Source organism: Neomonachus schauinslandi, chromosome 13 (assembly GCF_002201575.2).
Source record: "Neomonachus schauinslandi chromosome 13, ASM220157v2, whole genome shotgun sequence".
NCBI lineage: Eukaryota > Metazoa > Chordata > Mammalia > Carnivora > Phocidae > Neomonachus > Neomonachus schauinslandi.
This window is the reverse complement of record NC_058415.1, coordinates 14,120,082-14,147,802: the sequence shown is the minus strand read 5'-3', so window position 1 is coordinate 14,147,802 and position 27,721 is coordinate 14,120,082. Positions and strand designations below refer to the sequence as shown.

General features: G+C 42.1%; 1 protein-coding gene across 3 annotated transcripts in view; it reads left to right on the top strand.

Moving 5' to 3' along the window:
- Positions 1-27,721, top strand: part of CEMIP2 (cell migration inducing hyaluronidase 2) — a 79,593-nt gene that overhangs the window by 2,753 nt on the left and 49,119 nt on the right. For all 3 annotated transcript variants that reach the window (XM_021694403.2, XM_021694402.2, XM_044920588.1), the window contains 4 exons: positions 14,565-14,907; positions 19,129-19,269; positions 19,868-20,429; positions 24,935-25,104. In XM_021694403.2, coding sequence (XP_021550078.1) covers positions 14,577-14,907; positions 19,129-19,269; positions 19,868-20,429; positions 24,935-25,104 — 1,204 coding nt within the window. In that variant the 5' untranslated portion in view covers positions 14,565-14,576. The remainder of the gene's footprint in view (positions 1-14,564; positions 14,908-19,128; positions 19,270-19,867; positions 20,430-24,934; positions 25,105-27,721) is intronic.

Here is a 27,721-nt window from a genome sequence, read left to right as displayed (position 1 = left end):
GGGGACAGTAATGAGGAAGCAATTTAGTGAAAAATAAAGTTTTCAAAATCAGACAAAAATAACAGGGGCTGAACAGTGGTGTCAGTGGTATCATTTTGAAACGTAAAGATTGGAGTACTCGAAGTCAGAATTGAGTTTAAAACGAGGCTCTGACATTTGTTAGCCGTTTGCTGCTGGCCAAATGCCCTACTTCTTCACGTTTGTTCATCTGTAAAATTAGTTTGAGAATACTTTATTGAATTCTTTGAGGATTAACTTTTATTTAATTTGCTGTGTATATAATAAAGTGCCCTTTCCAGAGTGTTCTGAATTGCAGCTTGAGTGCAGTTTTTCAGATGGTTGTGTTGGTTATTGTCATAGAGCATTCCTCAACGTGTCCAGGCATCTTCCCATCCCAGCCACAGGAAACCCTTTCATTGTATTTGGGTTGTGAGCACTAATTAGAAGGATGGGCTGGCTCGTACAGTACCTCAATTGAGAGGGGCTTGTCTCGGTCTGTATAGTAACTGCCACGTTCTTCCCTCCCCCCCCCAGCCCCGCCCCAATCTCCCAAGTCAAGCTAGCCCTTCTGCTTTTCTCTCTCCCAACAAGATGAATAGGGAAAAGGGAAAAGGAAGGAGAAGCCATGCATCTGCATTTTTGAGACCCTGACAGTGACCCTGACTAGTTTACTTCGTTTGTAAAGAGCTGGAATTTTCAACGATGCTATTAAAGAAAAACCTGTTCCCCCAGTAAGAACAGTTGCTGTCTGGGTGAAACGTGAATCTGGAAGCACTATTTGTTTTAACCTACTTGCCTTATTCTCCACTTGAAATGGACTTAAGCTCATCTGACATTTTAATAAGTTGCTTTTGATAGAAATCCATACTCACATATTTAAAACTATCATGTTCAATGTGATTTGGGGGGGAGGGGGGCAGTACGAATGTAAATGACTTTTCAGGACTTGGTGAATCTTAGCATGTAGTTTGAAAGGGCTTTAAAAATAATATTAAAATGAGGAAGTTGAGACCCAGAGAGCCTAACTAATTAGGTAAGGTCATATAGTAAATTAATGGCTGAGCAGGGACAAGAACCCCTTTGTCCTTATTTCCAGTCAGCGTTTTTTCCCCCCCTCTAATATACTCTTAATTTGTTCCTGTTTGGTTTTGTTAGCAGTTTAGTTATTTTAATGTTTTAATGGGGAAGTAATTTGCATTTGGGCTTAGAAACCCATTGCACCCAAGTTTAAAGCAGACACTCTACCTTTTTTGTTTGGGAGGATTTACCCATGATATGATGTATGCAGTGGGGTGATGTTACTTGTAAGAAATTTCTGGCAAATAGGGAACTAAGTGTAAAAATAATGTTAGCTTTACTTGCATTTTTCACAAATAGTACACGAATGTAAAATATTGTAGAAGTGCACATTTTTTAAAAAGCAAGTTCCTGGAAACATTATTCCGATTTGTGTTGTGAATCGTAGGATAAAAGTGTGTTAGAAATATGTTGGCATGGTCTTTTGTTTTCCCTGTACTTGCTTTGGGAAGCCATTAATGTTGGTTGTCAGGAACTATGTTCAGCAAATATTTTATTGCATTCCTAAGATGTGCAAGGCTCTGTGCTGGTTGCTGTGAGCAGTACCAAGATGAATGAAGCATAGGGTCTTTATTAAAATGCCTCTTTAAAAAAAATGGCACAGACTGGGACGCTGTGTATGACTTAAAGCACAGAATTGCTATCTCCCATCAAATCAGTCCTTTGATCGATTAGGCAAATCTGCCTTGAAATTGTTATTATTAGTCTAACCTTGTAGCCAGATTTGTAACATGACATTTATTTCCATTACATGGTCACAAGTGATCAGCCTTTGATATTTATTTTTTCAGGACTCTATCTTAGTTTGGACAATAAGTAAAAAATTGACAGCATTTGGAGACTTTGTATTATGAAAAGTTTGCCTCAGAGAGCTTGTAGCAGTCTTAGCTTTAATATAGTTTTTATTTTTTATTTATTTTTTTAAAGATTTATTTATTTATTTATTTGAGAGAGAGAGACAGAGAGAGAGCATGAGGGGGGGAGGGTCGGGAGGGTCAGAGGGAGAAGCAGACTCCCCGCCGAGCAGGGAGCCCGATGCAGGACTCGATCCAGGGACTCCAGGATCATGACCTGAGCCGAAGGCAGTCGCTTAACCAACTGAGCCACCCAGGCGCCCTAATATAGTTTTTAAAATGGTCTTAACACTGCATAGAAGTGTGATTGGAACATTGTTGCCTGAAAGGATTGCAATTTAAGACGATCCATGTTGAGCCACTGAGAAAAGAATTGTCCTCTTTGACTCTGAGTTTGATATAAGTATCTTAAAACATAGAAGTATCCACCACAAGCCAGATGTCTTGGTCATATCTAATTATGAAGTCTCTCCGAAGAGTGAAATTGTTACCGATTTGGGGGCTTCTGCCTAATTACTGGCTCGTACTTGGATACTGCCCATTTCCTGTTCTTATTGATGGTGACTCGCTTCCCTGAAGAATGAATGATTTTTTTTGCATACAGTGAGGTTGGAAAATTAATTATTAACATTTTAGACAGTGGAAAGATTAAGTTGAGCACAAGGACAAATGCCTGATTCCTGTTTCAGAAGGAATGAGAAAAATGAGTCATTTTGGTTTTTACTACTGCCAGCGGTACCCTTAAAATCCACTTCGTATGAGGATTTATAAAATTCTCTTTCCTTAATGCCAAAGATGTGGCTTTAATTGTGCAGTGGGTACTTGATGACAGCCATTCCCCAGCCACCCTAGGACATGCTCCGATAGAAGCGAAGTGCTACTAATATTGAGAAGCTAGCAGTTTGGTAGCAGGTGGGCTGTGTATGGGGATAGAGCTGAAAAGGCCAAATGGAAGATGAATCGGCTTTTCAGCACAGTTAATGACGTCTTTTGATGAATGTTAATAGCTGCTTTCCCAAGTGCTTGTGCTGATTTAGACACTGCCTGTCCTCTCCATATGGTCACGCTTCACAATGTATGGTCAGCTCATGGATAACTGTCTGTCGGTGTGTCTCCCCCCCCCCCCCCAGCTGCTGAGTTACCATGTGGTCTGAGCTTGGCTTTAACCTTCAAGTACCTTCAAGTATTTCTTCTTGCTCCCTGTTTGTGCTTAAGGCCCTTGAGCCCATCATGCAGCCCCTGTTTGCCTGTCTCATTGCTGCTGGCCAGAACCTGTCTCTGCTCGGCTATGCAAAGTCTAAGCACCCTCTAGTGCTATGCAAAGTCTAAGCACCCTCTAGTGCGGAGTAATTGCTCATTCGTTGGTCTTCCCTGCTGACTCTCTGGCACCATTGAGTTTTGATGAACTTTGAGACTGGAGGAGGTATAATATGGTCTCGTCCGTAGGCCTAGGTTTCAGACGCCCCAGGAGATCAGGCACTGTTTTTGTTTTGGCCAGGGACTCATCTGCAGCCTTCCACAAAATACAAGAGACTTCTGTTGTTTCCTCCCATATTGGTCATCGTTGGACAGTACGTTGTCATGGTAGTGGCTGGGTTCCGTGGTAGATTTTAGTTTATACATGCAAAGGAAGCTATTCGTAGTGGTCTGGTGGCATGCAGTTGGGTAAGTCAGTTTGCCAGGGCTTTTAAAAATTATTCCATTTGTAGAGATCTAATAAACTCGGGCGATCACCTCTTCAGACCCACCAGCCCAGTCAGTGTCTTTGCCCTGACATGCATTGTACTTACTTGTTTCCTTGGGTCCTCTCCTGACCCCCCCAACACTGAGCTCTGAGCTCCTGGAAGGTAGAGATTTGTTTGTACACCACTGGGTCCCCATCATCTAGCAGAGTCCTTGTCTCATAAGAGATGTTCAAGCCTAAATGTGTTCCCTGTCGGGCAAGCCTCTACTCCCAGGGGTGAATATTGTATTAAAAATAGGCTATGGGCGCCTGGGTGGCTCAGTTGGTTAAGCGACTGCCTTCGGCTCAGGTCATGATCCTGGAGTCCCTGGATCGAGTCCCGCATCGGGCTCCCTGCTCGGCAGGGAGTCTGCTTCTCCCTCTTCTCTCCCCCCTCTCATGTGCTCTCTCTCTCTTTCTCTCTCTCAAATAAATAAATACAATCTTTAAAAAAAAAAAATAGGCTATGTGTTGTAGGTAAAAGAAATAGTACATTTGGATTCCTGTCCCGACCCTGCCATTGATAGAGATTTTGCTTTGATACTGGATTGAGTGGCCCCAGATCACTTCAATCTGGGCATCTCATTATTCATCTGGAATATTTCCTAGTTTGAAAGGCATGTCCAAACATCCTCGTTACCCGTTTTCTACTGTTCTTGCATTTTGATGTCTGTATCTCAAGAGATTGTGGACTTTTGGTCCATCTCTGCTTCTTTATCAAACAAATCTCTGTTGCCTTTTCTTTTTTCCTACTTTCAACACTTTAACCAACATAACTTTCTTGGCTCTTTCTTCTTGAGAAGTATTTTCAGGCTTTGTCCCTGGCGCTCGGCAGAGAATGCAGCCCACAGGCGGCTGTGCCCTTTGCTGTAACCTTAATTAAATCAGCCTCCCTCAGGTCAGACGTTGGCTTTGGTTCTTTCTTTCGAAGGCCAGCTGCAAGGCTGATGACACGCCTGCATCCGCCATTGTGTACCTCTCTGACAGCCATCCGTCACCGTCAGCAGGCTGGGGGCCTGTGCCCTCCCAGCCTGTGGGGAACGAGGGCGAAGGGGGATGGTCTAAGGAGCATTGGGAAGGAGGGGAGAAAAGAGGGCAGCTTTTCACTAGAAAGCATGAAGGAGAAAAAGGAAGCTGAGGAATAATAATTGGGAGAAGGAAATAGGAGTGAAGAGCAGAGGACTGGTAGGTAAAAGGACCCACCCTCTCCTTTCTCCAGTTTTCCAAGTTGAAGCTTGTTCTGCCTTCAGTTTTGTTTATCCTTTAGTTCTTTCCTTCTACCCAGGGGCCTACCTACTTTGCTTTCTTAAAATTTATTTTTGACCTGGTGAGGAGTGTTAGATATTCTTCCTTGTCAGCCTTTCTCCCCTGTTGGTCTGTGGATCTGTTGCCTTTTTCCTTTTGCTTCTCTTTTGTTGCCCATGGTAATGTTCTTCAGCCTTTTCGCTCTGTCAGCCATCTTGGCTGTGGGGTCAAGCACTGCTTTTCATGGAGACGCGTAACAGATTTGAAAAAGACAGGATTAATGAGTATGTTTGGTGTCAGGAAAATCAGACATCTGCCTCCAGTACCCTGCATAAATGAGAGAACTCTAAGAATGAACTAAAAATATTTCTTAAAGGTCGCCTATATAACTTTTAAGATGGGAAAGTGTTCACTTGGTTTACTTTGGGCATTAGATATTATAAATACGGACTCTTTGTTCAGAGGGATCCATATTTAACAGGAGATTCCAACATAATTTTCGAGGATATATCCGCTTTAGTGAAATTGAAGCTGATTTGCTCATCTGAATTCCTTCACTGCAGACCCATAAACTCAGCGTTTGTTGCTTCGTTGTTTTCAACATAATCCAACTCTTAGTATTTTTAGTTAATTTTTGTTTTCCAGGGATTTATTATTTCCTGACTATGGTTTTCTGGCAAAGGGCTTAACAGTAGAGCTTAACAAAAAGTGAATTGCTAAGCAGGAAAAAACAAATGTCTTCTGGCTTTCAATAATACTTTTTCTGACTCAAATGCTTAGTGACAAAAAATAATTTCTAGTCAATTTAGCCTTTTTAGGAGATTATAGGTTTGAAAAATTCCTTGTCATTTCTCTGTATTATATTTTAATGGAGTTAGTATGTACTGGGAGAGTGGTTTCCTTTTGAGGGAGGAGGTAATGTGAACAATGATCCATGGTTGTAGACTTCAGGTCTGGGTGTATTGGTGTTTATATGTAATAGTAGCTCAACTGTGGGGAGTATCATTCATCATACGTGTCTAAATTGACCAAGTGGAAAAAGAAGGTAGGGAATAAAAATGAACATTTCTCAGCCCCGTATCCTTCCCCTGCATAGGGAGAGGTTTTTAATGGAGGGTTGGAGCTTCCCCTCTGTCTCTGCAACATTGGCCCCGGCACAATCAGCTTAGTAAAAGTGACCCAGAATGAATGTAAATAAACTAACCATGACAAATGTCTTATTTCTTGGGACCATGTCAGGCAATTGCAAGTGATAGTGACTCATCTTGGTTTGGAGAGTTGAAAGAAAAGACAAAAGGCCTACCCGTACAAGGTAATGATGGAGAGTATGTCTTGTCTGAGAGCACTGTTCTGTTTGGAGGTCTCAGGGGATTGGATTCTTTGGGTGTATGCTTGCACAAACCAAGCTGTTCTCTGAATGAAACTGAACTTAATTTTCCTCCACCATCTGTCTGTTTTCTCCCAAAGAGCTATAAGTACAGACCTAGCATTTCTATTGAATTCTGTTGCAGGGATTGTTGTTTAAAAATATATGTTATCCTGCATGCTCTGGGAATAGGATATGCAATAAAATATATTCCTCTAAACTATGTGTAGAAGGATGTTCCCCCAGAAACTTTTCAGCCATTGTTTTTGAAAAATCTGTATAATATGTATTTAAATACATAATCTTCATGAAAATACTGATCACACTTAAGTATTTATTTGATGTTTTGAGAAACTAAAGGGCCTAAAAGTCAGTTTTGGTAAGCTTCTTTCTTTTTTTTAAAAGATTTTGTTTATTTATTTGACAGAGAGAGACACAGCGAGAGAGGGAACACAAGCAGAGGGAGTGGGAGAGGGAGAAGCAGGCTTCCTGTGGAGCAGGGAGCCCGATGCGGGGCTCAATCCCAGGACCCTGAGATCATGACCTGAGCCGAAGGCAGACGCTTAACGACTGAACCACCCTGGCGCCCCTGCTAAGCTTATTTCTTATTTCTTACACAACGGCTTTATATGATTAAAGTGTTGAGCTCACTGTTTATCAACTATAGACATACTCTGAATCTACAACAAAACTAAAGAAACACCCTGCTGCCGTCCCCCAACACCCTAAACCTGATTCCTTGATGTTATCTTCCTCCTAAAAATGGGAGATTGGAAGTTGGAACCATTAATTGGAAGTTCAAGACTATTAAGAGCTGGTTAAAATTTTAATTAGGTCATAATTACTAATAATTACAAACATCTGTCATTTGTTTTCAGGATAATTCACGAACACCTCTTGTTCCTGGCATGTGTTACGTTTTGTTGTGACCGAGAGCATACCAGTGGGTGTGTGGTAAAGACCTACCAGGATCTTAATAAAAGGAAGTTTCCTCAGCCAGACTTTGGCCAGTTGTTCCCTAAACTCGACTGTAACTTGCAGAATTGATCTTTAGACTGGATACTGTTTCAGAAATTACGCGCTTCATCAAAGAAGAGTAAACTTGAGATCATGCCAGCTTCTTGATTGTCCCTGTAAGCCTGGATTTTCCATTCAAAAATCAGTTCTCATGACAAGTGTAGGTAGGATTTCAAAGACTTAAAATGAGTCAAAAGGAGTGCATTTTCATTAGGTGCTGGATATGATGGGGTTGATACACATGGCGTGGCAGTGGGCTGTGAGAACCCCTCTCCACTGGGTTGGAGAGGCTGGGGGATTTGGGAGACTGAATATACAGCTTCGAGGGCAAGCGTCCTCAACCACCCTGTGAATGATAAGCACGTATAGTAGGCCGTTTGTCTTCTATGTTAGCATCTCAGCAGTAGAAAGAACTTGAAAACTCAGTCCTTTTAAAGAGCACTTACTGGGTTTGAATTACTGCCATGTCTGTATTGAAAAGACTTTCCCTTTGATCACAGCATTGTTTTCAAAGTAAGCTCTGTGCCCAAAGTGGGGCTCGAACTCACGACCCGCTGATCAAGAGTCGCTCTACCGACTGAGCCAGCCAGGTGCCCCAGATCGCAGCCCTTAACTGGCTGTCAGCATGACAATACGAAGTGGAATGGAACACTTTCCTTTTTCCTGTGTGCCTACTGCATTTCCTACTGTTTTGCTACAAGTATTAAAAAATATTGTGAAAGGCTGAGCTTGTCTAGTTTGCCACTCTTTATCTTTAGAATGCCTATTTGCAGTTGGTAATAATACCTTTAGTCACCTGCTAGATTGCACACTAGGATTGCGTTTTGTAAAAATTAATGCTTTGGCTTTTCTGCTTCAAGTAGTAAATGTTCTCAGTTTTTCCCAAATCAGGGCAACAGATCCAGATGGATGAGACAAATTTCCCAGAGCCTCAAGGATGTCAAGGAAAGATTGAGTGGGAAATTCCAATCTGTGTGTGTGTGTGTGTGTGTGTGTGGTTTATAGAGCTAGAGTGATCTAAGTTCAACAAGCACCTAGTGAGGACCTACGATGTGGTAGGTCCTGTGAGAATCCTAAGATAAGTAAGACTAGTCCCTGTTCTCAAGAAGCTTATAGTCAACTGCAGGGGATGGATGGACAAGTCCACATGTTAACTGAAACATAAGGCAGAAAGCAAGATGATCCAACTAAAGTTTTATTTAAAATTTTTTTTTTTAGTAATCTCTACACTCAACGTGGGGCTTGAACTCAAGGTCAAGAGTTATAGGCTCTACCAACTGAGCCATCCGACCAAGAGTTTTAGACAGAGTGCAGGGAAGAACAGCCAGGGAACTTCTTGTAGAATCCTGAGATGACAGGGCTTCGTGGATGGGATAGCACGGTGTTTGACGACTTTAAAAGAGAATATATCACTTTTCTTAAAATCATGCTCTTTTTTTTTATAGGCGCAAGAAACTCTCACCAACCTGATCTCCTTTAATGTTACTGAAATTCCAAAATAAATTATTTTCTGCGATTACTTCTTGTAATTGAGTGCTCTTGCCAAATGCACAGACTCCTCCCACCTTGAGTTACTGTTTGAGGTTGTACACTCTTTTTTATCCAACAGAAGAATTTTATTTAAAATAATAGCAAATTTTTGGGGCGCCTGGGTGGCTCAGTCGTTAAGCATCTGCCTTCGGCTCAGGTCATGATCCCAGGGTCCTGGGATCGAGCCCCACATCGGGCTCCCTGCTCGGCAGGAAGCCTGCTTCTCCCTCTCCCACTCCCCCTGCTTGTGTTCCCTCTCTCTCTGACAAATAAATAAATAAAATCCTTTAAAAAAAAAAATAATAGCAAGTTTTAAAGATGTTTTTTGTGAGTTTTTTTTTTTGACAAAAATAGTAGATTTTGAATGCTTCCCCTTTTTCAGCATTTGCATTTATATCTTTCAAGTTGATATGGTTTCATGTTCTTAGTAATTTCTTGTATTACCTACTTTAAATCTTTGCCTAAATTCCCCGTGAAGATCTTTAATGGCATGATATTTATTTCTATGATAGCATGAAATATGACAGATGATATTTACTTATTTACTTAATGATTTTACTTCTTAGTTAATTATTACTAAGCCTTTCGGGCTACCACTTTTTACCATCCAGTAAATACATATGAGAGAATACTTTCAAATGCCAAAAGTTATGCTTCAAAACCCTCATGGGGTGCATTTCCAAACTCGAATGACTTGGTTTTGCCCCGTTTTGGATTATCTGTCAGTGTTTAGGGATTTAGCTCACGCTGTACTAGTTCTTCTTCTTCTTTTTTTTTTTTTTTAAAGATTTTATTTATTTATTTGAGAGAGAGAGAATGAGAGAGAGCACATGAGAGGGGGAAGGGTCAGAGGGAGAAGCAGACTCCCCGCCAAGCAGGGAGTCCGATGTGGGACTCGATCCCGGGACTCCAGGACCATGACCTGAGCCGAAGGCAGTCGCTTAACCAACTGAGCCACCCAGGCGCCCTGTACTAGTTCTTCTAATACATCATAAAAGAACGTGTTCCTTCCATAGAGTACTGTGTTCTTTACATGAGGGAGACAGCCCTCTTAAAAATGACATGTAATATGAGCAAATTTATTAGTGTATTGAGTAAAAACATTGGTCTGTCATAAAAAGTTTAAAATGGCAGCTCAGACTCACCTTGAAGTCTTGAGAGCTGGGGGGAGCTCTTCATGTTTTCTTCTCTTAGGTGCCTCTTTGTTCTCAGAACCCTAAACTCACACTAATCCAAGCTGTAAATGTGTTTTCTTAATAGCATTTTCTTTTCTCTAGGTTCATTTATTGTAAGAATACAGTATATGATACATATAACATACGAAATGTGTGGTAATCCACTGTTTTATGTCATCCATAAGGCTTCTGGTCAACAGTAAGCTATTAGTAGTTAAATTTTTGGAGAGTCAAAAGTTATTCATGGATTTTTGACTGCTTGGTGGGGGAGATGGGGATCACTGCCCCTAACCGCCCCTTAGTTCAAGGGTCAACTGTATTTCCTTGGTCAATTCCACTCTGCCTTCAAGCAAGTCATTAAAATTGAACTTAGGAATTGTATTTCTCAGGGATGCTGCAAATCTTTTGTCTATCCTCCATGGTGCTTACCACAATTCTCTAGTGACTGCAGGAGAGCTCACATTGCTTATTGAATGAGTGAAATGTCAATTCTTCCCACAAAGAATTGAAATTTATAACTAGCAATCATATTTTTAAGTAATTGATTCATAATCCTACTCCTAAAGTAAACTCATAAATGTAAAGTGAAATTCTAAAGCAGTGTATTTGTATCTTGTATCTTTAAAAAATGATGATAAATTGAAAGAGAAGTCTGCATAAAATGATTTTTTTAGTTGTAATGTTTTAGATGTTTATTTATTTGTTTATTTAAGTAATCTCTACACCCAACATAGAGCTTGAACTCTTGACCCCAAGGTCAAGCGTTGCATGTTCTGACTGAACCAACCAGGTGTCCCTGGTTGTAATTTTTAAGATGGTTTCAACAGTGTGTTTACTTTTTAGGAAAAGAATGTTTGTATCTGTCGCTTATGCATTTACATGTTTTCCAGTAAAGTGGAGCTAATGGGCTCAGAATATATGAACATAAATGTATTTAGTTTTGGGGTGCCTGGCTGGCAGAGCAAGCCACTCTTGATCTCGGGGAGTCATGAGTTCAAGCCCCATGTTGGGTGTAGAGTTTACTCAAAAAAAAATTAAAATTAAAAAAAATATATATATTTAGTTTTACAAAAGAGTTATGGGGAAAACAGAGCCACAGTTATTTTTCATTTATTGACCATTTTAATTTGTGGCAGACACCATCAGAGTTTTCCACGTTAGGATATCGTTTTGTGAATGTGAAGACACAAATTATTCCCAGTCGGTTGGCAGCTTCATTTAGCCTCTTACTGCCTGGTATTATATTGTGGGTATATCTGGAGACACATCATTGCCCACAAAAGGGCCCTCCAGCCTGTTAAGTAATAACAACCTTTCTCACCCTGAAACAATGAAGTATCAGATGATTGCAGCCTCGAACAAAAGCTTCCCACTCCCTTTCAGAGCAGATTATAGTCCTGCTTCCCCTCCCACCCTGGTGAGCCTGGCACTCAAGAATATCTAGTTTCATCCTGTCTTTGTTAATAGAGGATCATAAAGGGGTCTTTGTTATACTCTCTCATTTGTTCCAGCAGGATGTCTCCATTATTTCGTTCTGCTGTTTGGCACATGCAGCAGTTTCTTCAGTAGCACCTTGAATCGTGTTCTCTTCCCTTTGTCACGGAGCTTAAGCTTCATCTAAATAATTACTTTTGTTCAGAAATCAAACCCCACTAACCAAGTGTTTTTGACAGACACACTGACTCTGAGAATGTTCTTTGCCCCATGTAAAATCCACATCAATTCCTGATTAGATTCCCTTTCTGTCCCCATTAATTTCCAGGTCGTTTGGTTCCTGGGAATGCTTATTAATGGCTTTTCTAATGACCACATTTTGTGTTTCATGGATTTGCTGTAGTTTAGAGCAATTTGGGGGTACCCCTGTGACTTGGATCTTATTCATTGTTTTGGCAGAAGATGAGGGGATTAATCACAAGGGTACTGAATGAAATCAGGTGACTCTGAGATGCTCTACTTATTAAGGAAGGGAAGTAAGGAAAGAGGTTGAACACCATTTTTCCGAAGCCACTGAACACATCTTATTTACCCACAGTCCTTGCAATAAGAACATGATAAAAGCATAGCATTTCTTGCTTCCTTGCATTCTTTCTTTGACTTTGCAAAGTAACAGAATAGGGTTGCATTCAAAACTTACTTTCATTCAGAAACTTAACAGGTGCTTACTATAAAGAATAAAAAGGACCTTGGTTTATGTGTCAGCTTCTCTTAGATAAGAATCATTTGTAGTGAACTCAATGAAGAATTCTTGAAAATATTAATGTGCTCTTTCAAACTCAACTCATTCTAGTTACACCCTTGCAAATCAGAAAACTGATTTCTTTGACATTATCGCCTCTCAATTGTTCTGAAAGACACGTTAGTATAACGGTTAAGAGCCTGAACTCTAGTGCCCTGGGTTTGAGTCCTGGTTTACCCATATACTTGCTAATTAACCTTTGTAGGCCTCAGTTTTTCTCATGTGTACAATGGGGACCGTGGGAGCTACGGAGATTTGTTGTATTAAATGTATTAGATGAGTAATATACGTGAGAGGTTTAGAACAGTGCCTGGCAGTAAGGATTCTGAGTTAGGTTTTTTAAAAATTATCCTAACCATAATATTTGAATGCCTATTTTTTAAACAAAATTTGAAGATTTAAAGAGATTGTTAAAAAACAGCATTCAGTTGAGTGAATTTGAAGATCTAATTGGCTTTACTTAATGATTCATGGATCAGGCAGCATCTTATGTTAGCAGATAGAAAGGGGCTCCAAGGAGCTTTACAAAATGGGAGGCAGGGGGCAGAAAAAGAAGTTTCTAGCAAAGAGTGGATTGTTTCAGGCGAGGTCACCTTCCTTTGGGGGAAGGCAGGGGTCTGTCAAGCAGATTATCTTACTAGTGCTGACCAGGTAACTTCAGACTGGTTAAAGGTTACGTTCCTGAGAGAGTCTGAAACCACAAGTAGGTTAGATGTTAAGTCCTGGTTTGGTGACATGGCTTTAGCACAAGGGACTCCATTTTGGGCCTGTTGTCTCTTTTTTAACCAGAGAATGTAGACTTTAGGTTTCCTCACTAAATGAATGTATAGTCTATAGGTAAGGGATAACACAGGTATGAATGCTTAAGTTGCTTCACCAAAAGAAAAATCTAGCAGGGAGGGGCGCCTCGGTGGCTCAGTTGTTAAGCATCTGCCTTCGGCTCAGGTCATGATCCCTGGGTCCTGGGATCGAGCCCCACGTCGGGCTCCCTGCTCTGCGGGAAGCCTGCTTCTCCCTCTCCCACTCCCCCTGCTTGTGTTCCCTCTCTCGCTGTCTCTCTCTCTCTCTGTCAAATAAATAAAGATCTTAAAAAAAAAAATCTATAAATTAAAAAAAGAAAAAAGAAAAATCTAGCAGGGAAATCGAACACCTAAACGTGAAAGCTTGTCTATTGGAACTTATGGTCTTCGTAAGATGCATGGACTTTAACTTCAGCTGGAAGAGCTTAGAGTCATGATACTCAAAAAGTGTGACCACTTGCTTCAGTGTCTCACCAGGGTATGTGTTAAAGATATAAAATCCATGCGCCAATTGAGCTGGAAATCACAAATATCCCTGGTGATTCTTAGGCACAATGCAAATTGAGAACGGTTGCCTTAGAGTGGCTCTCAACCAAGGTGCTCGTTAGACTCGCTTTGTGGGGGGCATTTAAAAGATAGAGATGCTTGGATCCTGACTTCATTGTTTGGGGTGTGGCACTGGGCTTTAATGTTAGTGGGTGATCCAGATGTGCAGCCAGGCTCAAGAGGCAGTGACATTAGAAGACAGTGACTCTGTCAGGGGTGTGAGCTGACTTGGTATTTTCAGAGTCGTTACAGTGGTTACCAGGGACTGGGGGGAAGGGAGGAATGGGGAATTCTTGCATAATGGCTACAGACTTTCTGTTTGGGATGATGAAAATGTCCTGGAGATGGTTGGTGGTGACGGTTGTGCAAAATTGTGAAGGTACTGAATGTCACCAGATTGTGCACTTTAAAAATGGTTTAAGTTGTCAGTTTCACGCGACGTGATTTGATCACAATAAAAAACACTTCGTAAAGCCATTACAGGGGTGCCTGGGTGGTGTGGTCGGTTGAGCGGCCAACTCTTGGTTTCGGCCCAGGTCGTGATCTCAGGGTCCTGGGATCGAGCCCCACGTCAGGCTCTGCACTCAGCAGGGAGTCTGCTTGAGGATTCTCTCTCTCCCTCTGTCCCTCCCCTGGTCACTCACGCATGCACGCTCTCAAATAAATAAATCTTTAAAAAAAAAAGCCATTACAATTCTCACATTTCTTTTTTTTTTAGTATTTATTTATTTATTTATTTATTTATTTATTTATTTATTTATTTATTTATTTATTTGACAGAGACACAGCGAGAGAGGGAACACAAGCAGGGGGAGTGGGAGAGGGAGAAGCAGGCTTCCCGCAGAGCAGGGAGCCCGACGTGGGAGCCTGATGTAGGGCTCGATCCTAGGACTCTGAGATCATGACCTGAGCCAAAGGCAGACGCTTAAACGACTGAGCCACCCAGGTGCCCCAGTTCTCACATTTCTGAACCTTAATTTTTTTTCTTTTCGCAGTGACAGTTTATCATGCATGCCACTGATTCCAGGGGACACTCCCCTGCTTTCCTCCAGCCTCAGAATGGAAGCAGCCATCGCTCGTCTGGCTACGTGCCAGGGAAGGTTGTGCCCCTGCGGCCCCCTCCTCCTCCAAAGAGCCAAGCTTCAGCCAAACTGACCTCCATCAGACAGGAAGCCCGGGCCACCTTTGCTTTCTCCCCTGAAGAGCAGCAAGCCCAGAGAGAAAGACAGAAGCAGAAGAGGCACAAAAATACCTTCATTTGCTTTGCTTTCACTAGTTTCTCATTTTTTGTTGCACTCGCGGTCATTTTAGGGATCTCCTCAAAATACGCTCCAGATGGTAAGTGTGTGTGTACGCACGTGTGGGCACGCACGTGTACAGAGCACATGTTCTAGGAGAAGGAGGAGGGAAGGAAATAGGAGAATAGAATTAAAAAGAAAAGCTTGTGTTATCTTAACTTGGCTCTAGCTAATTCATATATAATTAGAGAATAGAAGGCCTAACTGCTTATTAAAGCAAATGTTAAAGGAATCCACTGGAAGTGATACAGCCGAAGGATTGCTCTTCCTTCCATTTTGCTATTTTGTCCCAGTGCTCAAGATGTTTTTGGAGCATTTCTTTTTTTTTTTTTCAAGATTTTATTTATTTGACAGAGAGAGACACAGCGAGAGAGGGAACACAAGCAGGGGGAGTGGGAGAGGGAGAAGCAGGCTTCCGCTGAGCAGGGAGCCCGATGCGGGGCTCGATCCCAGGACGCCGGGACCATGACCCGAGCCGAAGGCAGACGCCTAACGACTGAGCCACCCAGGCGCCCTGTTTTTGGAGCATTTCTTTTCAAAATGTTCATTTTAAAAATCTTTACCTAATTCTTGAGGTAGCATAATTTCATCCTTTGTGGTAGGTATGATTTTTCTGACTGCCAAAAGTTTTTAGTGATAAAAATTACTGAATGTAGGGGCACCTGGCTGGCTTAGTCCGTAGAGTGTGTGACTTGATTTCATGGTTGTGCGTTTGAGCCCCATGTTGGGGTGGAGCCTACTTAAAATAAAATTAAAAAAATATATATATATTAAAAAAGTTTACTAAATGTAGTGGTAGAACTACATTTGATTTTATTTTTAAATGAGTGAAAATACTAAGATTTGTGTTCTGTGGCTTGAAACCGGCTAGGAGACAGTTCTAAAAGAGAAGCTTCAAGTATTTTTGAGGAACAATGTGTATCCTGAAAGGAAAACATCCATTAGGAGCTTTAAGGTCTGATACATTTATCTAAAAATCCCTTATTACTTCATAATTAAATATCTTGTGGGCACGTTTTTATTTCTTAAATGGCCTTTGCTTTGCAAGTTGGTAATATATCAGTACTTCAAATGGTTTTGAAGAAATTCATTGTCAGTCTCAATCTAGTATCAATAAAGAATGGGCTCAGGATAGAGTCCCATCTACCAGGCTGAAAATCAGATTGCTCAGGGCTGTTGAAGGAGAAGCGGACCATAACAACCTGGACTGGGGCATCATTTTTGTCTGCAGTTTTTTTTTCTTTTACTATCTAGCACAGATTTTTGTCAAATTAGATGCCTCCTTAAGTGGATACAACATCCGAGAAGCATGTTATTATTTGCAAGACTTACAAATACTATTGTATTTAGTTTCCATGAGTGCTTTAGCAGTTTTATAGACTTTGAAGTCCTGGGGGAGATTGTGTCAATGCTTCTAAGAAAACAGACCTGAAGTAAGAAATGTTCATATCAACATCTTTGTTGACCAGGCCAGTCAACCACGGAATGAATTTGTCACACTGCTTTCTGTTGGCTCCTCAAATTGATTTTCTCTTCCCTTTTCTCCAGCAAAATAACGAAGTTTGCTGCAGTTGAGTCATTCTTCACAAGTAATCTGCAGTAAAGAGATGCCAGATCTGGGGGGAAGATCAGAGCTGAAATCCGTGGCTTTAATTGATGTTTTCATTTTCCATCTAAGACCGTGAATCACTGATGTGGTTCCTTTGAATCAACGTTCTGTAGTTTCACATTTTGGCAGTATAAGTGTAGAACTTTGGTAGAAATACGTGGTATGCTGACATCCTTCGGGGTCAGCCTCACTTTGGTTATTGCTGTTACATAATTTTAATAATGAACCCGCAGCTTAACAGTGGGCAGCCGGGAAGGCGAGGCTGTCGAGCTATTTGTCCGCGCTTTCTGCAGACCATGGATTTCCTCATTAAGTGTACTTTACTGGAAGGAAATAGACGAGAGTTTTTGGTGATGGTTCCTAAGGAAGCATGCTCTCCTGGGAAATAATTAAAAACAAGAGGAATTGGGGCACTTGGGTGGCTCAGTCAATTAAGCGTCTGACTCTTGATTTCAGCTCAGGTCATGATCTCAGGGTTGTGAGATCGAGCCCAGCATGGGGCTCTGCACTGGGCATGGAGCTTGCTTAAGATTCTCTCCTTTCCTCTCTAAAAAAAACAAAACAACAAAACAACAACAACAAAACAAAAACCAAGAGAGATTATATAACCATTTGGTAGGCTCTTCATGTCAAAAGACTAGATTTCCTTCTCAGTAGCTGGGTATATAGTGCTTGTTATATGGGGCAAACATTTGCTTGTGATGTAATCATGGAGAGTTCTAGCTTGATGTTTTACGGGAAGAGAGGGAGGTTGAAGAGAAGTTTAAGAAATCCTTAGTAGTAAGTCAGAACACATTTAAGAGATTTCTTGTTTCTTCAACGGAAAGAAACATTTAAGGATTATTTCTAGTCTAATAGTAACGATCACTGATTTATCTGAATTAAATGTCGGTGATTATGAAACTGCTTTGAGAAAAATTACATGAGATAATTGCCAAGGACTTAACCAGTGAGGCTGATTTTAACTGCAGTAGTTACTGTCACCTCAAAGAGAGAGCATGAGCCTAGGGCAACACGAGTGCTTAGAAATGAGATGTTTGCATTAAGGGTTACACAATTCAAAACGAGGAATCAGAATTTTCTTTCCATAAAAATTAATACCTTGGTGCTGCACTCAGCCTCTCTACTTTTCCTCCTATGATTTCCCAACGTGTACCTTCCACCTTCATATGATTCCCAAGCACACCTTGCCTATCCCTACCTTGGCTGAGTTTAAATATGAGCTGCACCTTGCCCTTCTAACTGAGCAACCAATGGAATTGGGTAGGAGGGGTACTTGCATCTCTCACCTTCATGCTCCTTTCTTTTTATTTATTTATTATTATTATTATTTTTTTTAAAGATTTTTTATTTATTGCGGGGGAGAGAGAGAGAGGGAATCTGAAGCAAGCTCCACGCCCCAGCATGGAGCTCGACACAGGGCTCCATCTCACGATCCTGAGATCACGACCCGAGCCGAAATCAAGAGTCGGATGTTTAACCTACTGAGCCACCCAGGTGCCCCCATGCTCCTCTTATTTAAGTACCACCTGCCCTTTGAGGGTCCAGGTCTAGGGTCCTGTTCCGTTGAAACTGTCTCAGGTGCTTCAGCCCACCCCTCCTTTCTCTGAGCTCATTTGCGCATTACGCGACTACCACATTCTTCAGTGTTTAATTATTGTCTAGCTGGTGGCTTCTCTCCCAAGCTCTAGTATAAGCTCTGCAGGCTGTGAGTTCATCCTGTGCTTTATAAATTTTATAGTATCTAGTACAAAGTGAGCAAATGGATCCTCTGTAAATACTTGGTCAGGAGTTGATCGAAACCCGTGTGATTCCTGCCCTCCCCCGCAATTATAGCAGCAACTAAAGGTCTCATGCATTAAATAGCTGTGGCAATGCAGAATACTTTTATGTTTCCATCCTCCTCTGTTCAAGGGGCAAATCCTAATTCTAGTAAAGGAACGCGACACGTCCAGTAAACCTCATTTCTTAAGGGGGAACTTGCATGTCACTCAGCTTGCTGAGTAATCTTGGATTTGGCTTCTCTGGTCTGTAGTTTCCTCATCTCTGAAAATGAGAAGTCATGCCTTGGGCCATTTGCCTCTTCCAGTTTCACTGGGAAAGCGTGCCTATCTGCAGATAGCTGGTATTTATCAGCTGGTATTTATCAGCTGCGGTCTGTGGAATGATAGAGATGCTTCTGTCAACCTACTGTGCAAAAAGGAAGGAACCTGGGAAGACCTGACATACCTATTACTTAGCATTACTTAACATTACTTAACTGCTAAGTAATGTTGTGAATATATTTTGTTTTCTAAAACTGCTTCCTAGTGTGGGTCCAAAGGCAAATCACAGTTTTGCCTCTTGCTGTTAATTTATTTCCAGAGTAGATGATTCAGGGGAACTCTGTGTTTCCCTTGTGGAGTTAGACCCGAACTAGATGGTAGCAACTTAGTTGTGTAGGGCAACCTTTTTTATGCGTTGAAGTAAAGGATTGGATATATCTGCTAGGTGGAATGGGATGGGATTTCCATCCTTATGGCAGGGACTTAAAACAGGTCTGCCCATCCCCTGCAGATTGCAAAAAATGAGGGTAGTACTTGGATCTGGTTGAAGGCATTCTTGCATTTTGTTGCATTGATGCGATACTGATGTTGCATTTTTTTTTTATAGAGAATTGCCCAGATCAGAACCCACGTCTCAGGAACTGGGATCCAGGACAGGATTCTGCAAAGCAAGTTGTTATCAAGGAGGGAGATATGTTCCGTCTGACCTCGGATGCCACGGTGAATTCTATAGTCATTCAGGATGGAGGTGAGGAATGGTTCCTGCCTATGGGGGCTGCAAGGCTGCTCATTGCTGTGGGGGCATTTGATGTTCTGTGTGTAGAAAACTATTCTTAGCCTTTAGAATGTGGTGTTGGTCTATCCGTGGGGCATGAGAAGTTCCTAAGGTAGAACCATAGAATTCAAGAGCTAAGAGGACCTTAGAAATCACTCAAGTCAAGACCTCGGATTGATAGGAAAGGAAACAGTTCCAGAAGGTGATCTCTCATAGCTAAATCTTTGTTACAGCTACGGAGAGTGATGAGAGAATTAACATGGGTTAACATATGTAAAAATGATTTGGAGGCTCTTAGATATTTTTCTAAAAATAATTTAGCCCTAAGGTGAATGGGTTGAAATTCATGCCCCTGGGCATTTCTAGCATGCTGAGACATGAACTCTCCATTTCTACCTTTACTATTTTGAAAACAGGCTTAATTTTCTAAGCAGACTCTTAATAAATTTTTTCTTATTAACTTAACTGCAGAAGTCTTTTCTTCCTCATCCCCACTTAAGGTAAACTCTGTTTCTCTATGTCCCAGAGAGATGTTTTGGAAGTTGGCTGATACTAGTGTTGTTCCTTGCAGGATTGCTTGTATTTGGCGATGATAAAGATGGATCCAGAAATATTACTTTGAGGACTCGTTACATCCTGATCAAGGATGGTGGGGCGCTTCATATTGGAGCAGAAAAATGCCGCTATAAATCCAAAGCGACAATGGTCTTGTATGGCAAGTCAGATGAAGGTGAAAGTATGCCAACATTTGGCAAGAAATTTATTGGTGTGGAAGCTGGTGGGACACTGGAGATACACGGGGCACAGAAGGTCTCGTGGACATTGTTGGCGAGAACTCTGCATTCCTCAGGCTTGACCTTTGGGTCCTACGCCTTTGAAAAGGACTTTTCTAGGGGCCTCAACGTGAGGATCATTGACCAAGACACGGCCAAAATTCTGGAAAGTGCGAGGTTTGATACTCATGAATACCACAATGAGAGTAGACGACTGCAGGAATTTCTGAGAATACAGGATCCAGGCCGGATTGTCGCCATAGCGGTCGGAGATTCGGCAGCCAAGAGCCTCTTACAAGGAACCATACAAATGATCCAGGACCGATTGGGAAGTAAGCTGATCCAAGGACTGGGCTACAGGTGGGCAGACCTTTTACCTTCCTTCCCAGCTCCGTGTTGGAGTCTGTGTCTGTATGACAGGGGCTGCAGAAAGGGACAGGACACGCCACAGCCTGGCTTCGGGTGTCAGAATATGGCCACTCTTGCTTTGAAACATGGGTCTGGGGGGCGCGGGATGCTGGTTACAAAACGCTCTTCTCTTGGCTTCGGTTGATGAAGCACTCTGTGAACCGGAGTGTCGGGCTTTGAAAAGTGAAGAACAGAAATGTGCTACTGAGAAACTGGCAGCTCCAGGGCAGTTTCTTTCCCTCTTTCATCACCTTGGGCAAACCGAATGAAACGCAGGCTACTTGATTCTGCACGGGGGTATAAAAGTTGCGGGGGGAAGCCTGAGGGAGGGGCACATGCCCAGTGTTGTTTTCCTTTTTTGGAGTCCTCTGCCTGCTGATTTGCGTCTGCTTGTTTGATTGGGGCAGGTCTGTGGAGCCTGGGCGCAGGTGAGGAAAGCAAGAGACCGGAGGGCTAGCAAGTTCATGGGCACAGAGTCTTTGCCGCCCCCGCTGCTGGAGCCTGGGCCCCCCTCCTGTAGCTCACCAGGATTTCCTCATCCAGCCCTGAGGCTGGGGGAAGTAGCCGGCTCAACATGTAATTCAGAAAAGAGAAGTTTTAATTCTGCTTACTGTTCTTCGTAAAGCCAGGGAATGAGTCTGCCGTGAAAAGGAAGAGGACTTAAAAAACTCACATATTGAAAGGGTCTAGTTATTTTTTTCCTCGGATGGTTGATGGATCTAGTTGTTATTTTCCTTCCGTTGGTTGTTGGAATGGAACAGTATCTGCGGAAATTCTAGAGAAAGTTAAGAAGACAAAATTAATGAAGAAAAGTGTAATGTTCTCAAAATGCCTTTTCTTCACCCTGGGGATATTGAGGAGGTGCTGAGTGCTGTGTTACCCCTAGGTGCTGAGATGAAAGAACACTACCTCGGAGCCCTTGTTTAATCCGGTGGATAACCACACCTAAATAGATGGGAGCATACAGTGAGACCCTTGCTTATAGGCTGGAATGCGAGTGCAGGTAGAGGGAGCCCCCAGATCGGCTTGGGGAATCTGTGGAGGCTTCCCAAAGGTGAGAAACCTGAGGGGAGTTTAGGAGCATGCTGTGCAGGCAGTCGGAGAAGGAGGGCTTTCTAGACAGGGAATAGCAGGTGGCAAACCTCGGAGGTGGGTTCTTAAAAATTTCAGGATTAAATATAATACACACGCAGAAAAGTGCTAAAAACAAGAATGCAGGGTCTAATGACTTAATCACAACGTGACACCTGGATAGTCACCCTCCAGGTGAAGACATAGATCATTATTGCCAGTGGCCCGGAAGCCCCCTGGCTGTGTCCCCTCTGTTTCACTGATCACTCCCTCTGCTCAGCAAAGATAACCACTCACCGGAATTTGTGGAGATCGTGAAAAGTTAGGTTTGCCTGTTTCTGGACTTCGTGTCAATGCGAGCAGACAATATATCCTATTTTGCATCTGGCTTCTTTGCTCAACTCTGTGTTAACTGAGTTATATATACATAACATAACGGTTATGTGTGTTGGTATGTGCGGTGCTGGTTTGTTTTCATTGCTGTTCATTTTCTATTGTGTGACTACCCCAGGGTACGCACTGCTGGACATCCGGTCCAGTTCGGACCTCTGTTATAAAAAGGGCTTCTCTATGGGGCACCTGGGTGGCTCAGTCGTTTAAGCGTCTGCCGTCAGCTCAGGTCATGATCGCAGGGTCCTGGGATCGAGCCCTGCATCGGGCTCCCTGCTTGGTGGGAAGCCTGCTTCTCCTTCTCCCGCTCCCCCTGCTTGTGTTCCTCTCTCGCTGTGTCTCTCTCTGTCAAATAAATAAATAAAATCTTTTAAAAAAAAAGGCTTTCTCCAAATGTTCTTTTATCCATCTTTTAAAACCCATGTGTCCATAGTTCTGTAATTTATAGACCTAGGAGTGGAAACACGATCTCTCCGTTTCATTATCCAGTATATGCCAGGATGACAACTTTTGTCTGTTTACTCCATTATTTTCCTGGATTTGCGTGATCATCAGCAGTGAATATTTTGTTTGGCTTTTTTGGGTTCCTTTCCTCCTGGTTTCCAAATTCCCTTGAAAATAATGCTGCTGATTTGACAGAGGAATTTGAGTTGTGATCCTTTGCCAATGTTCCATTGCTTTGACCTTATCTCCAATGTACATAAACACCCGCCTTTGAAGATACTGTTCTGTGTGGTGAAATTTTCCTCAAGTAGAGGAGGGAAGTAGGAGTGTTTTGGAGATAATGTCAGGAGAATAGAACATTGTTTTATAGTTGCTGAGGCAGCTCTGGTAAATAAAGGAAGCCTCTGCTATTTCTTCTCCTTTCCTCTCACATAGGAGATAATAAATTGAGACATTTGGCATTTGATTCTTTGTGCTGTATCAAGGAATATAAATAGAGCTATAAAGCGTAGTCAGCTGAAGAGTAGCTAATCCACGCAGGGGCAGGTGTGGAATTTATAAGGATATAGGCATGCTTTGGTTAACTTTTATCTGAATATCCAGCCATCTGTCTGGCATAGATTACATTTGGCATATATATATGTATGTATATATATATATCCCTCTAGAGTAGGAAATTGATATTTTTTTTTCCACGTTTTAAACCAGGAATCTTAAGGCAAATTTTTTTTTGGCTTTTTGTCTTTGTTCTTTTTTTAGTTTGGCCACAAGTTTGAGCAAGTCCCTGGGATGTTTATTACAGAAATAAAATGAAATTAGGGGGCATTTTCTTTCTTTTTTTTTTTTTTAAAGATTTTATTTATTTATATGACAGAGACACAGCGAGAGAGGGAACACAAGCAGGGGGAATGGGAGAGGGAGAAGCAGGCTTCCCGCGGAGCAGGGAGCCCGATGCGGGGCTCGATCCCAGGACCGTGGGATCACGACCCGAGCCAAAGGCAGACGCCTAACGACTGAGCCACCCAGGCACCCCAGGGGGCATTTTCAAACACAGTTGTTTTTTAACAAATAGATACATGACATGCAAAATTTTCAATCTGTTGGATAGTGATTATACAACTTTGATTTAAGATTATTAAGAAACCAGTAACCCAGTGGTTCTCAGCTTTGCACTCCTGAGATTTTTTTTTAAATCCCATGCCCAGGGCCCCCTTAGAAATTTTTACATAAGAATCTCTGAAGGGGAGGGCCCCCAGGTGTTTGATGCTCTCACCTCTGACCTCTAACTCAGGGGTTCTCAGTGTGGTCCCCAGACCAGGAGCATCAGCGTCACCTGGGTGTTTGTTAGAAATGCGCATGCTCTGGCCTCACCTCAGGCAATCAGAGGGTGGGGCCCCAAATCAAATCTGATTTGACCAAAGTGAGAACCACTCTCTAACTCAGTGGTTCTCAAGTGTGGCTGCACATTCAAATCGTCTGGGGAGCTTTGAAAATATACTAATGCCATGCCCCACCTGGAGAAATGATGATGGCGTCAGTCTGGGCTGGGTCTGAGTGTGGATGGCTTCCTAAAGCTCCCCATGTCATTCTATGATGCAGCCAGATTTGAGAACATTGCTGAGAACTCAAAAGAGAGCAGGTGATACTCATTTTATTTTTTAATTTTTTCTTTTCTCTCTTTTTAAAGTTTTTATTTAGATTTCCAGTTAGTTAACCTACAGTGTAATATTAGTTTCGGGTGTACAATATAGTGATTGAACACTTCCATACATCACCCCGTGCTCATCACGACAGGTGCATTCCTTAATCCCTATCACCTGTTTCATCCAGCCCCCCAGCCCACCTCCCCTCTGGTAACTGTCAGTTTGTTCGCTATATATAAGAATCCCATCTGGTTTGCTTCTCTCTCTCTCTCTTTTTTTTCCCCCTTCCCCTATGTTCATCTGTTTTGTTTCTTAAATTCCACATGAGTGAAATCATATGGTATTTGTCTTTCTGTGACTGACTTATTTCTCTTAGCATAATAAACTCTAGCTCCATCCGTGTCTTCGCAAATGGCAAGATTTTATTCCTTTTTATGACTGAGTAACATTCCATTGTATATATACACCACATCTTCTTTATTCATTCATCAGTTGGTGGACGTCTGGGCTCTTTCCATATTTTGGCTATTGTTGATAATGCTGCTCTAAACATTGGGGTGCATGCCATACTCATTTTAAAACAAGGGAAATAAATGGGTTTGTGGCCAGAATGATGGGTGAATAATAGGGGTGTGTATTGAGGAAGGAAGACAGTGATTCATTTTAGTCCCAACCATCGGTGTTTCACCTCTTACAGAGCTAAACAAACAAGGATTTAAAATCCAGATGCATTTCCTTCTGTGACGTCGGTGACTTCAGTCAAGGTTTGGACTTGCAGCGTCATGGAAAAAGAGATAGCGGGATTGATAAAAATGAAATACAAGATTAAGCAGCACCTGACACAACATCTGTGTCAAGGATCTGAGCTGGTACCATGACAAATAAGGCACATGCTCTTTTCCCTTCTAGGCAAGCGTGGGCTTTGGTTGGTGTCATCGATGGAGGAAGTATTTCTTGCAATGAGTCTGTGAGAAACTATGAAAATCATAGCAGCGGAGGGAAGGCTCTTGCCCAAAGAGAATTTTATACTGTGGATGGTCAGAAATTCACCGTGACAGCTTACAGTGAATGGATTGAAGGTGAGCAAGTACGGTTTAGACCCTTGTAAGACATTGGTAAGTACTGTGGAAGACTGGTTTCTTTGGGTGGTATTGTATTCAAAGGACAATCTGATTCAACTTCTCAACTGGTTGAAGGTGAAACCTATAGTTTCCCTCCTACAGTTGATCCTTTCAACTCAAAGAGTTCTTGCTGGATTGGAGAATGCTCTTTTCTAGTTTGGTCACTCCCAACTGGACTTTGTTCTTGATTCTCGAGTCCTAAAGTGTGGTTAACTATTAGAGATGGATTTGTTTCCTGGATTTGATACCCTTTGAATCAACCTAGATGTGACAGGGTGAGCTGCCTTGTATGAATATGCTCTTGTACTTTGGATCTTCTCTTTATGTAGACATGTAGTAAGTATTACTTTCGCACACATGCTATACAAACAAACCTCTCGTTTTCTCAGCAGTTTTTCCTTGATGATCCAGCTAATGCATTTATCGTCTAAACGAATTGGAAAGCACAGAAAAGTACAAAGTAAAAATTAAGCTCTAACCCTATCATTCAGAGAGAATTGTTTTTGTGCAAATAATCTAGTCATTTTTTATCTTCTATGTGTTTTCTCCGCTAGTGCTCATTTTGTTTTGACTTGTTTCCCTCGCTTTAAATAATATTTTAGGTCTTTAACTTTTTTTTTTCCAACATAATTTTTATTCTCATTCACCTTTTAGAGGAACCATAATTTGTTCAAATAATGCCCAGTACTGGGTGTTTAGGGTAGCCCTGACTTGTTTCTTTACGGATGTTTACTCACCTACTTTGCTGCCAGATTTTTTGGCGCCAGGTATGCATTGGCAGCCTCCTGTCTGTGCTTGCCCACTACCTTTCTTTTGCAAGCAAAAATTATACCAAAATTATTGTGAAATGAGTAACTGAGAAGTGCCTTATTACCCAGAAGGGTTGATTTTAGGGCTCATATCTCGGTTTTGAGCAGCAGGGTAGCACTGTTTACTAAGATGGATTTCTGGAGACAGAGAGCCCAGCTCTTTCACTTATTATGTGATGGTGGGCGTGTGACTTTAACTTCCTAACCCTCAGTTTCCTCATCTGAAAAATGGGCATGATGAGAGAAACTACCACATAGGGCTGTTGTGGGTATCCAGGGGGAATAATACGAAGTTTTTCACACAGTGTGCCTAGGAAGCACTGGGTGTTAGCTATTTTTTTTTTTTAAGATTTTATTTATTTATTTGAGAGAGAGAGAATGAGAGAGCAAGCATGAGATGGGGGAGGGTCAGAGGGAGAAGCAGACTCCCCACCGAGCAGGGAGCCCGATGCGGGACTCGATCCAGGGACTCCAGGATCATGACCTGGGCCTAAGGCAGTCGCTTAACCAATTGAGCTGCTCAGGCGTCCCGGTGTTAGCTATTTTATTGATGATCCAAACATGACTTGGGTTATAATGGTGTGTTTTGTACCACTGTAATTAAAGAGACAAAATCTTTTGCTTTAAAATAAACAGGTAGGGGCGCCTGGGTGGCTCAGTTGGTTGGGTGGCTGCCTTCGGCTCAGGTCACGGTCCCGGAGTTCCAGGATCGAGCCCCTCGTCGGGTTCCCTGCTCGGCGGGGAGTCTGCTCCCTCTGCCCCTCACCCAGCTCGTGCTCACTCACTCTTCCTCAAATAAATTTTTTTTTTTTTTAAAGATTTATTTATTTATTTATTTATTTGAGAGAGCGAGAATGAGAGAGAGTACATGAGAGGGGGGAGGGTCAGAGGGAGAAGCAGGCTCCTTGCTGAGCAGGGAGCCCGATGCGGGACTTGATCCCGGGACTCCAGGATCATGACCTGAGCCGAAGGCAGTCACTTAACCAACTGAGCCACCCAGGCGCCCCTCTCTTTCTCAAATAAATTAATAAAATCTTAAAAAAAAACAAAAACAGGTAAATAGAGTTCCTCATATGTAACAGAGACTTTCACATGTTGCTTCTAAGCAGCCTTCTGGGTTTGGGCTGAGGAGATGGTACTTACTATGGACAAGGAAGCTCTGCTTTCTGCCTCCAAGACCACTGCTTTCTACCCCATCATGGTTGCCTCTGGCAAAAAGCATAGGTGGATGAGAAACATTTCTTAGCAAGAATTTGGTCCTGCATGAAGAGGTTAGTGGAATTGCTTCCAGTAAAAGTTCATGTAGAGGATAATTACTGACGAACCTCAATCAACATTTCCTCCGTGGAAAATTTTGTTTTCATTTCTACATTACCAGTGACTACTCATTTCTGGAAGAGGGTCCACAATAGCTATCGTAGGATATTGGGTCCCATGTTCTCAATGACTCTTACTTTCTGGAAGAGATGGAGAATCTCTCCAGGAAGCAAGGAGGGTGAGCTTACTTGCTTTCGTATTTCCAATTCGCTAGTGTTAATGGGAGGAAATCTTAGGCAGGATTTTCTTCTGAAGCTAGGAAAAAGTGAGGACCTAGTGAGTAACACGGATCTTCCCGCTCTAACCATCTGAATTCTTTTTTAAACAGAAACAAATTCTAATGGTCTTTGGCGTTGAACCTGATGTATCTAGCAGTCCTCTTCTTTAAAAAGCAGTTTTTGAGGGCGCCTGGGTGGCTCAGTTGGTTAAGCGACTGCCTTCGGCTCAGG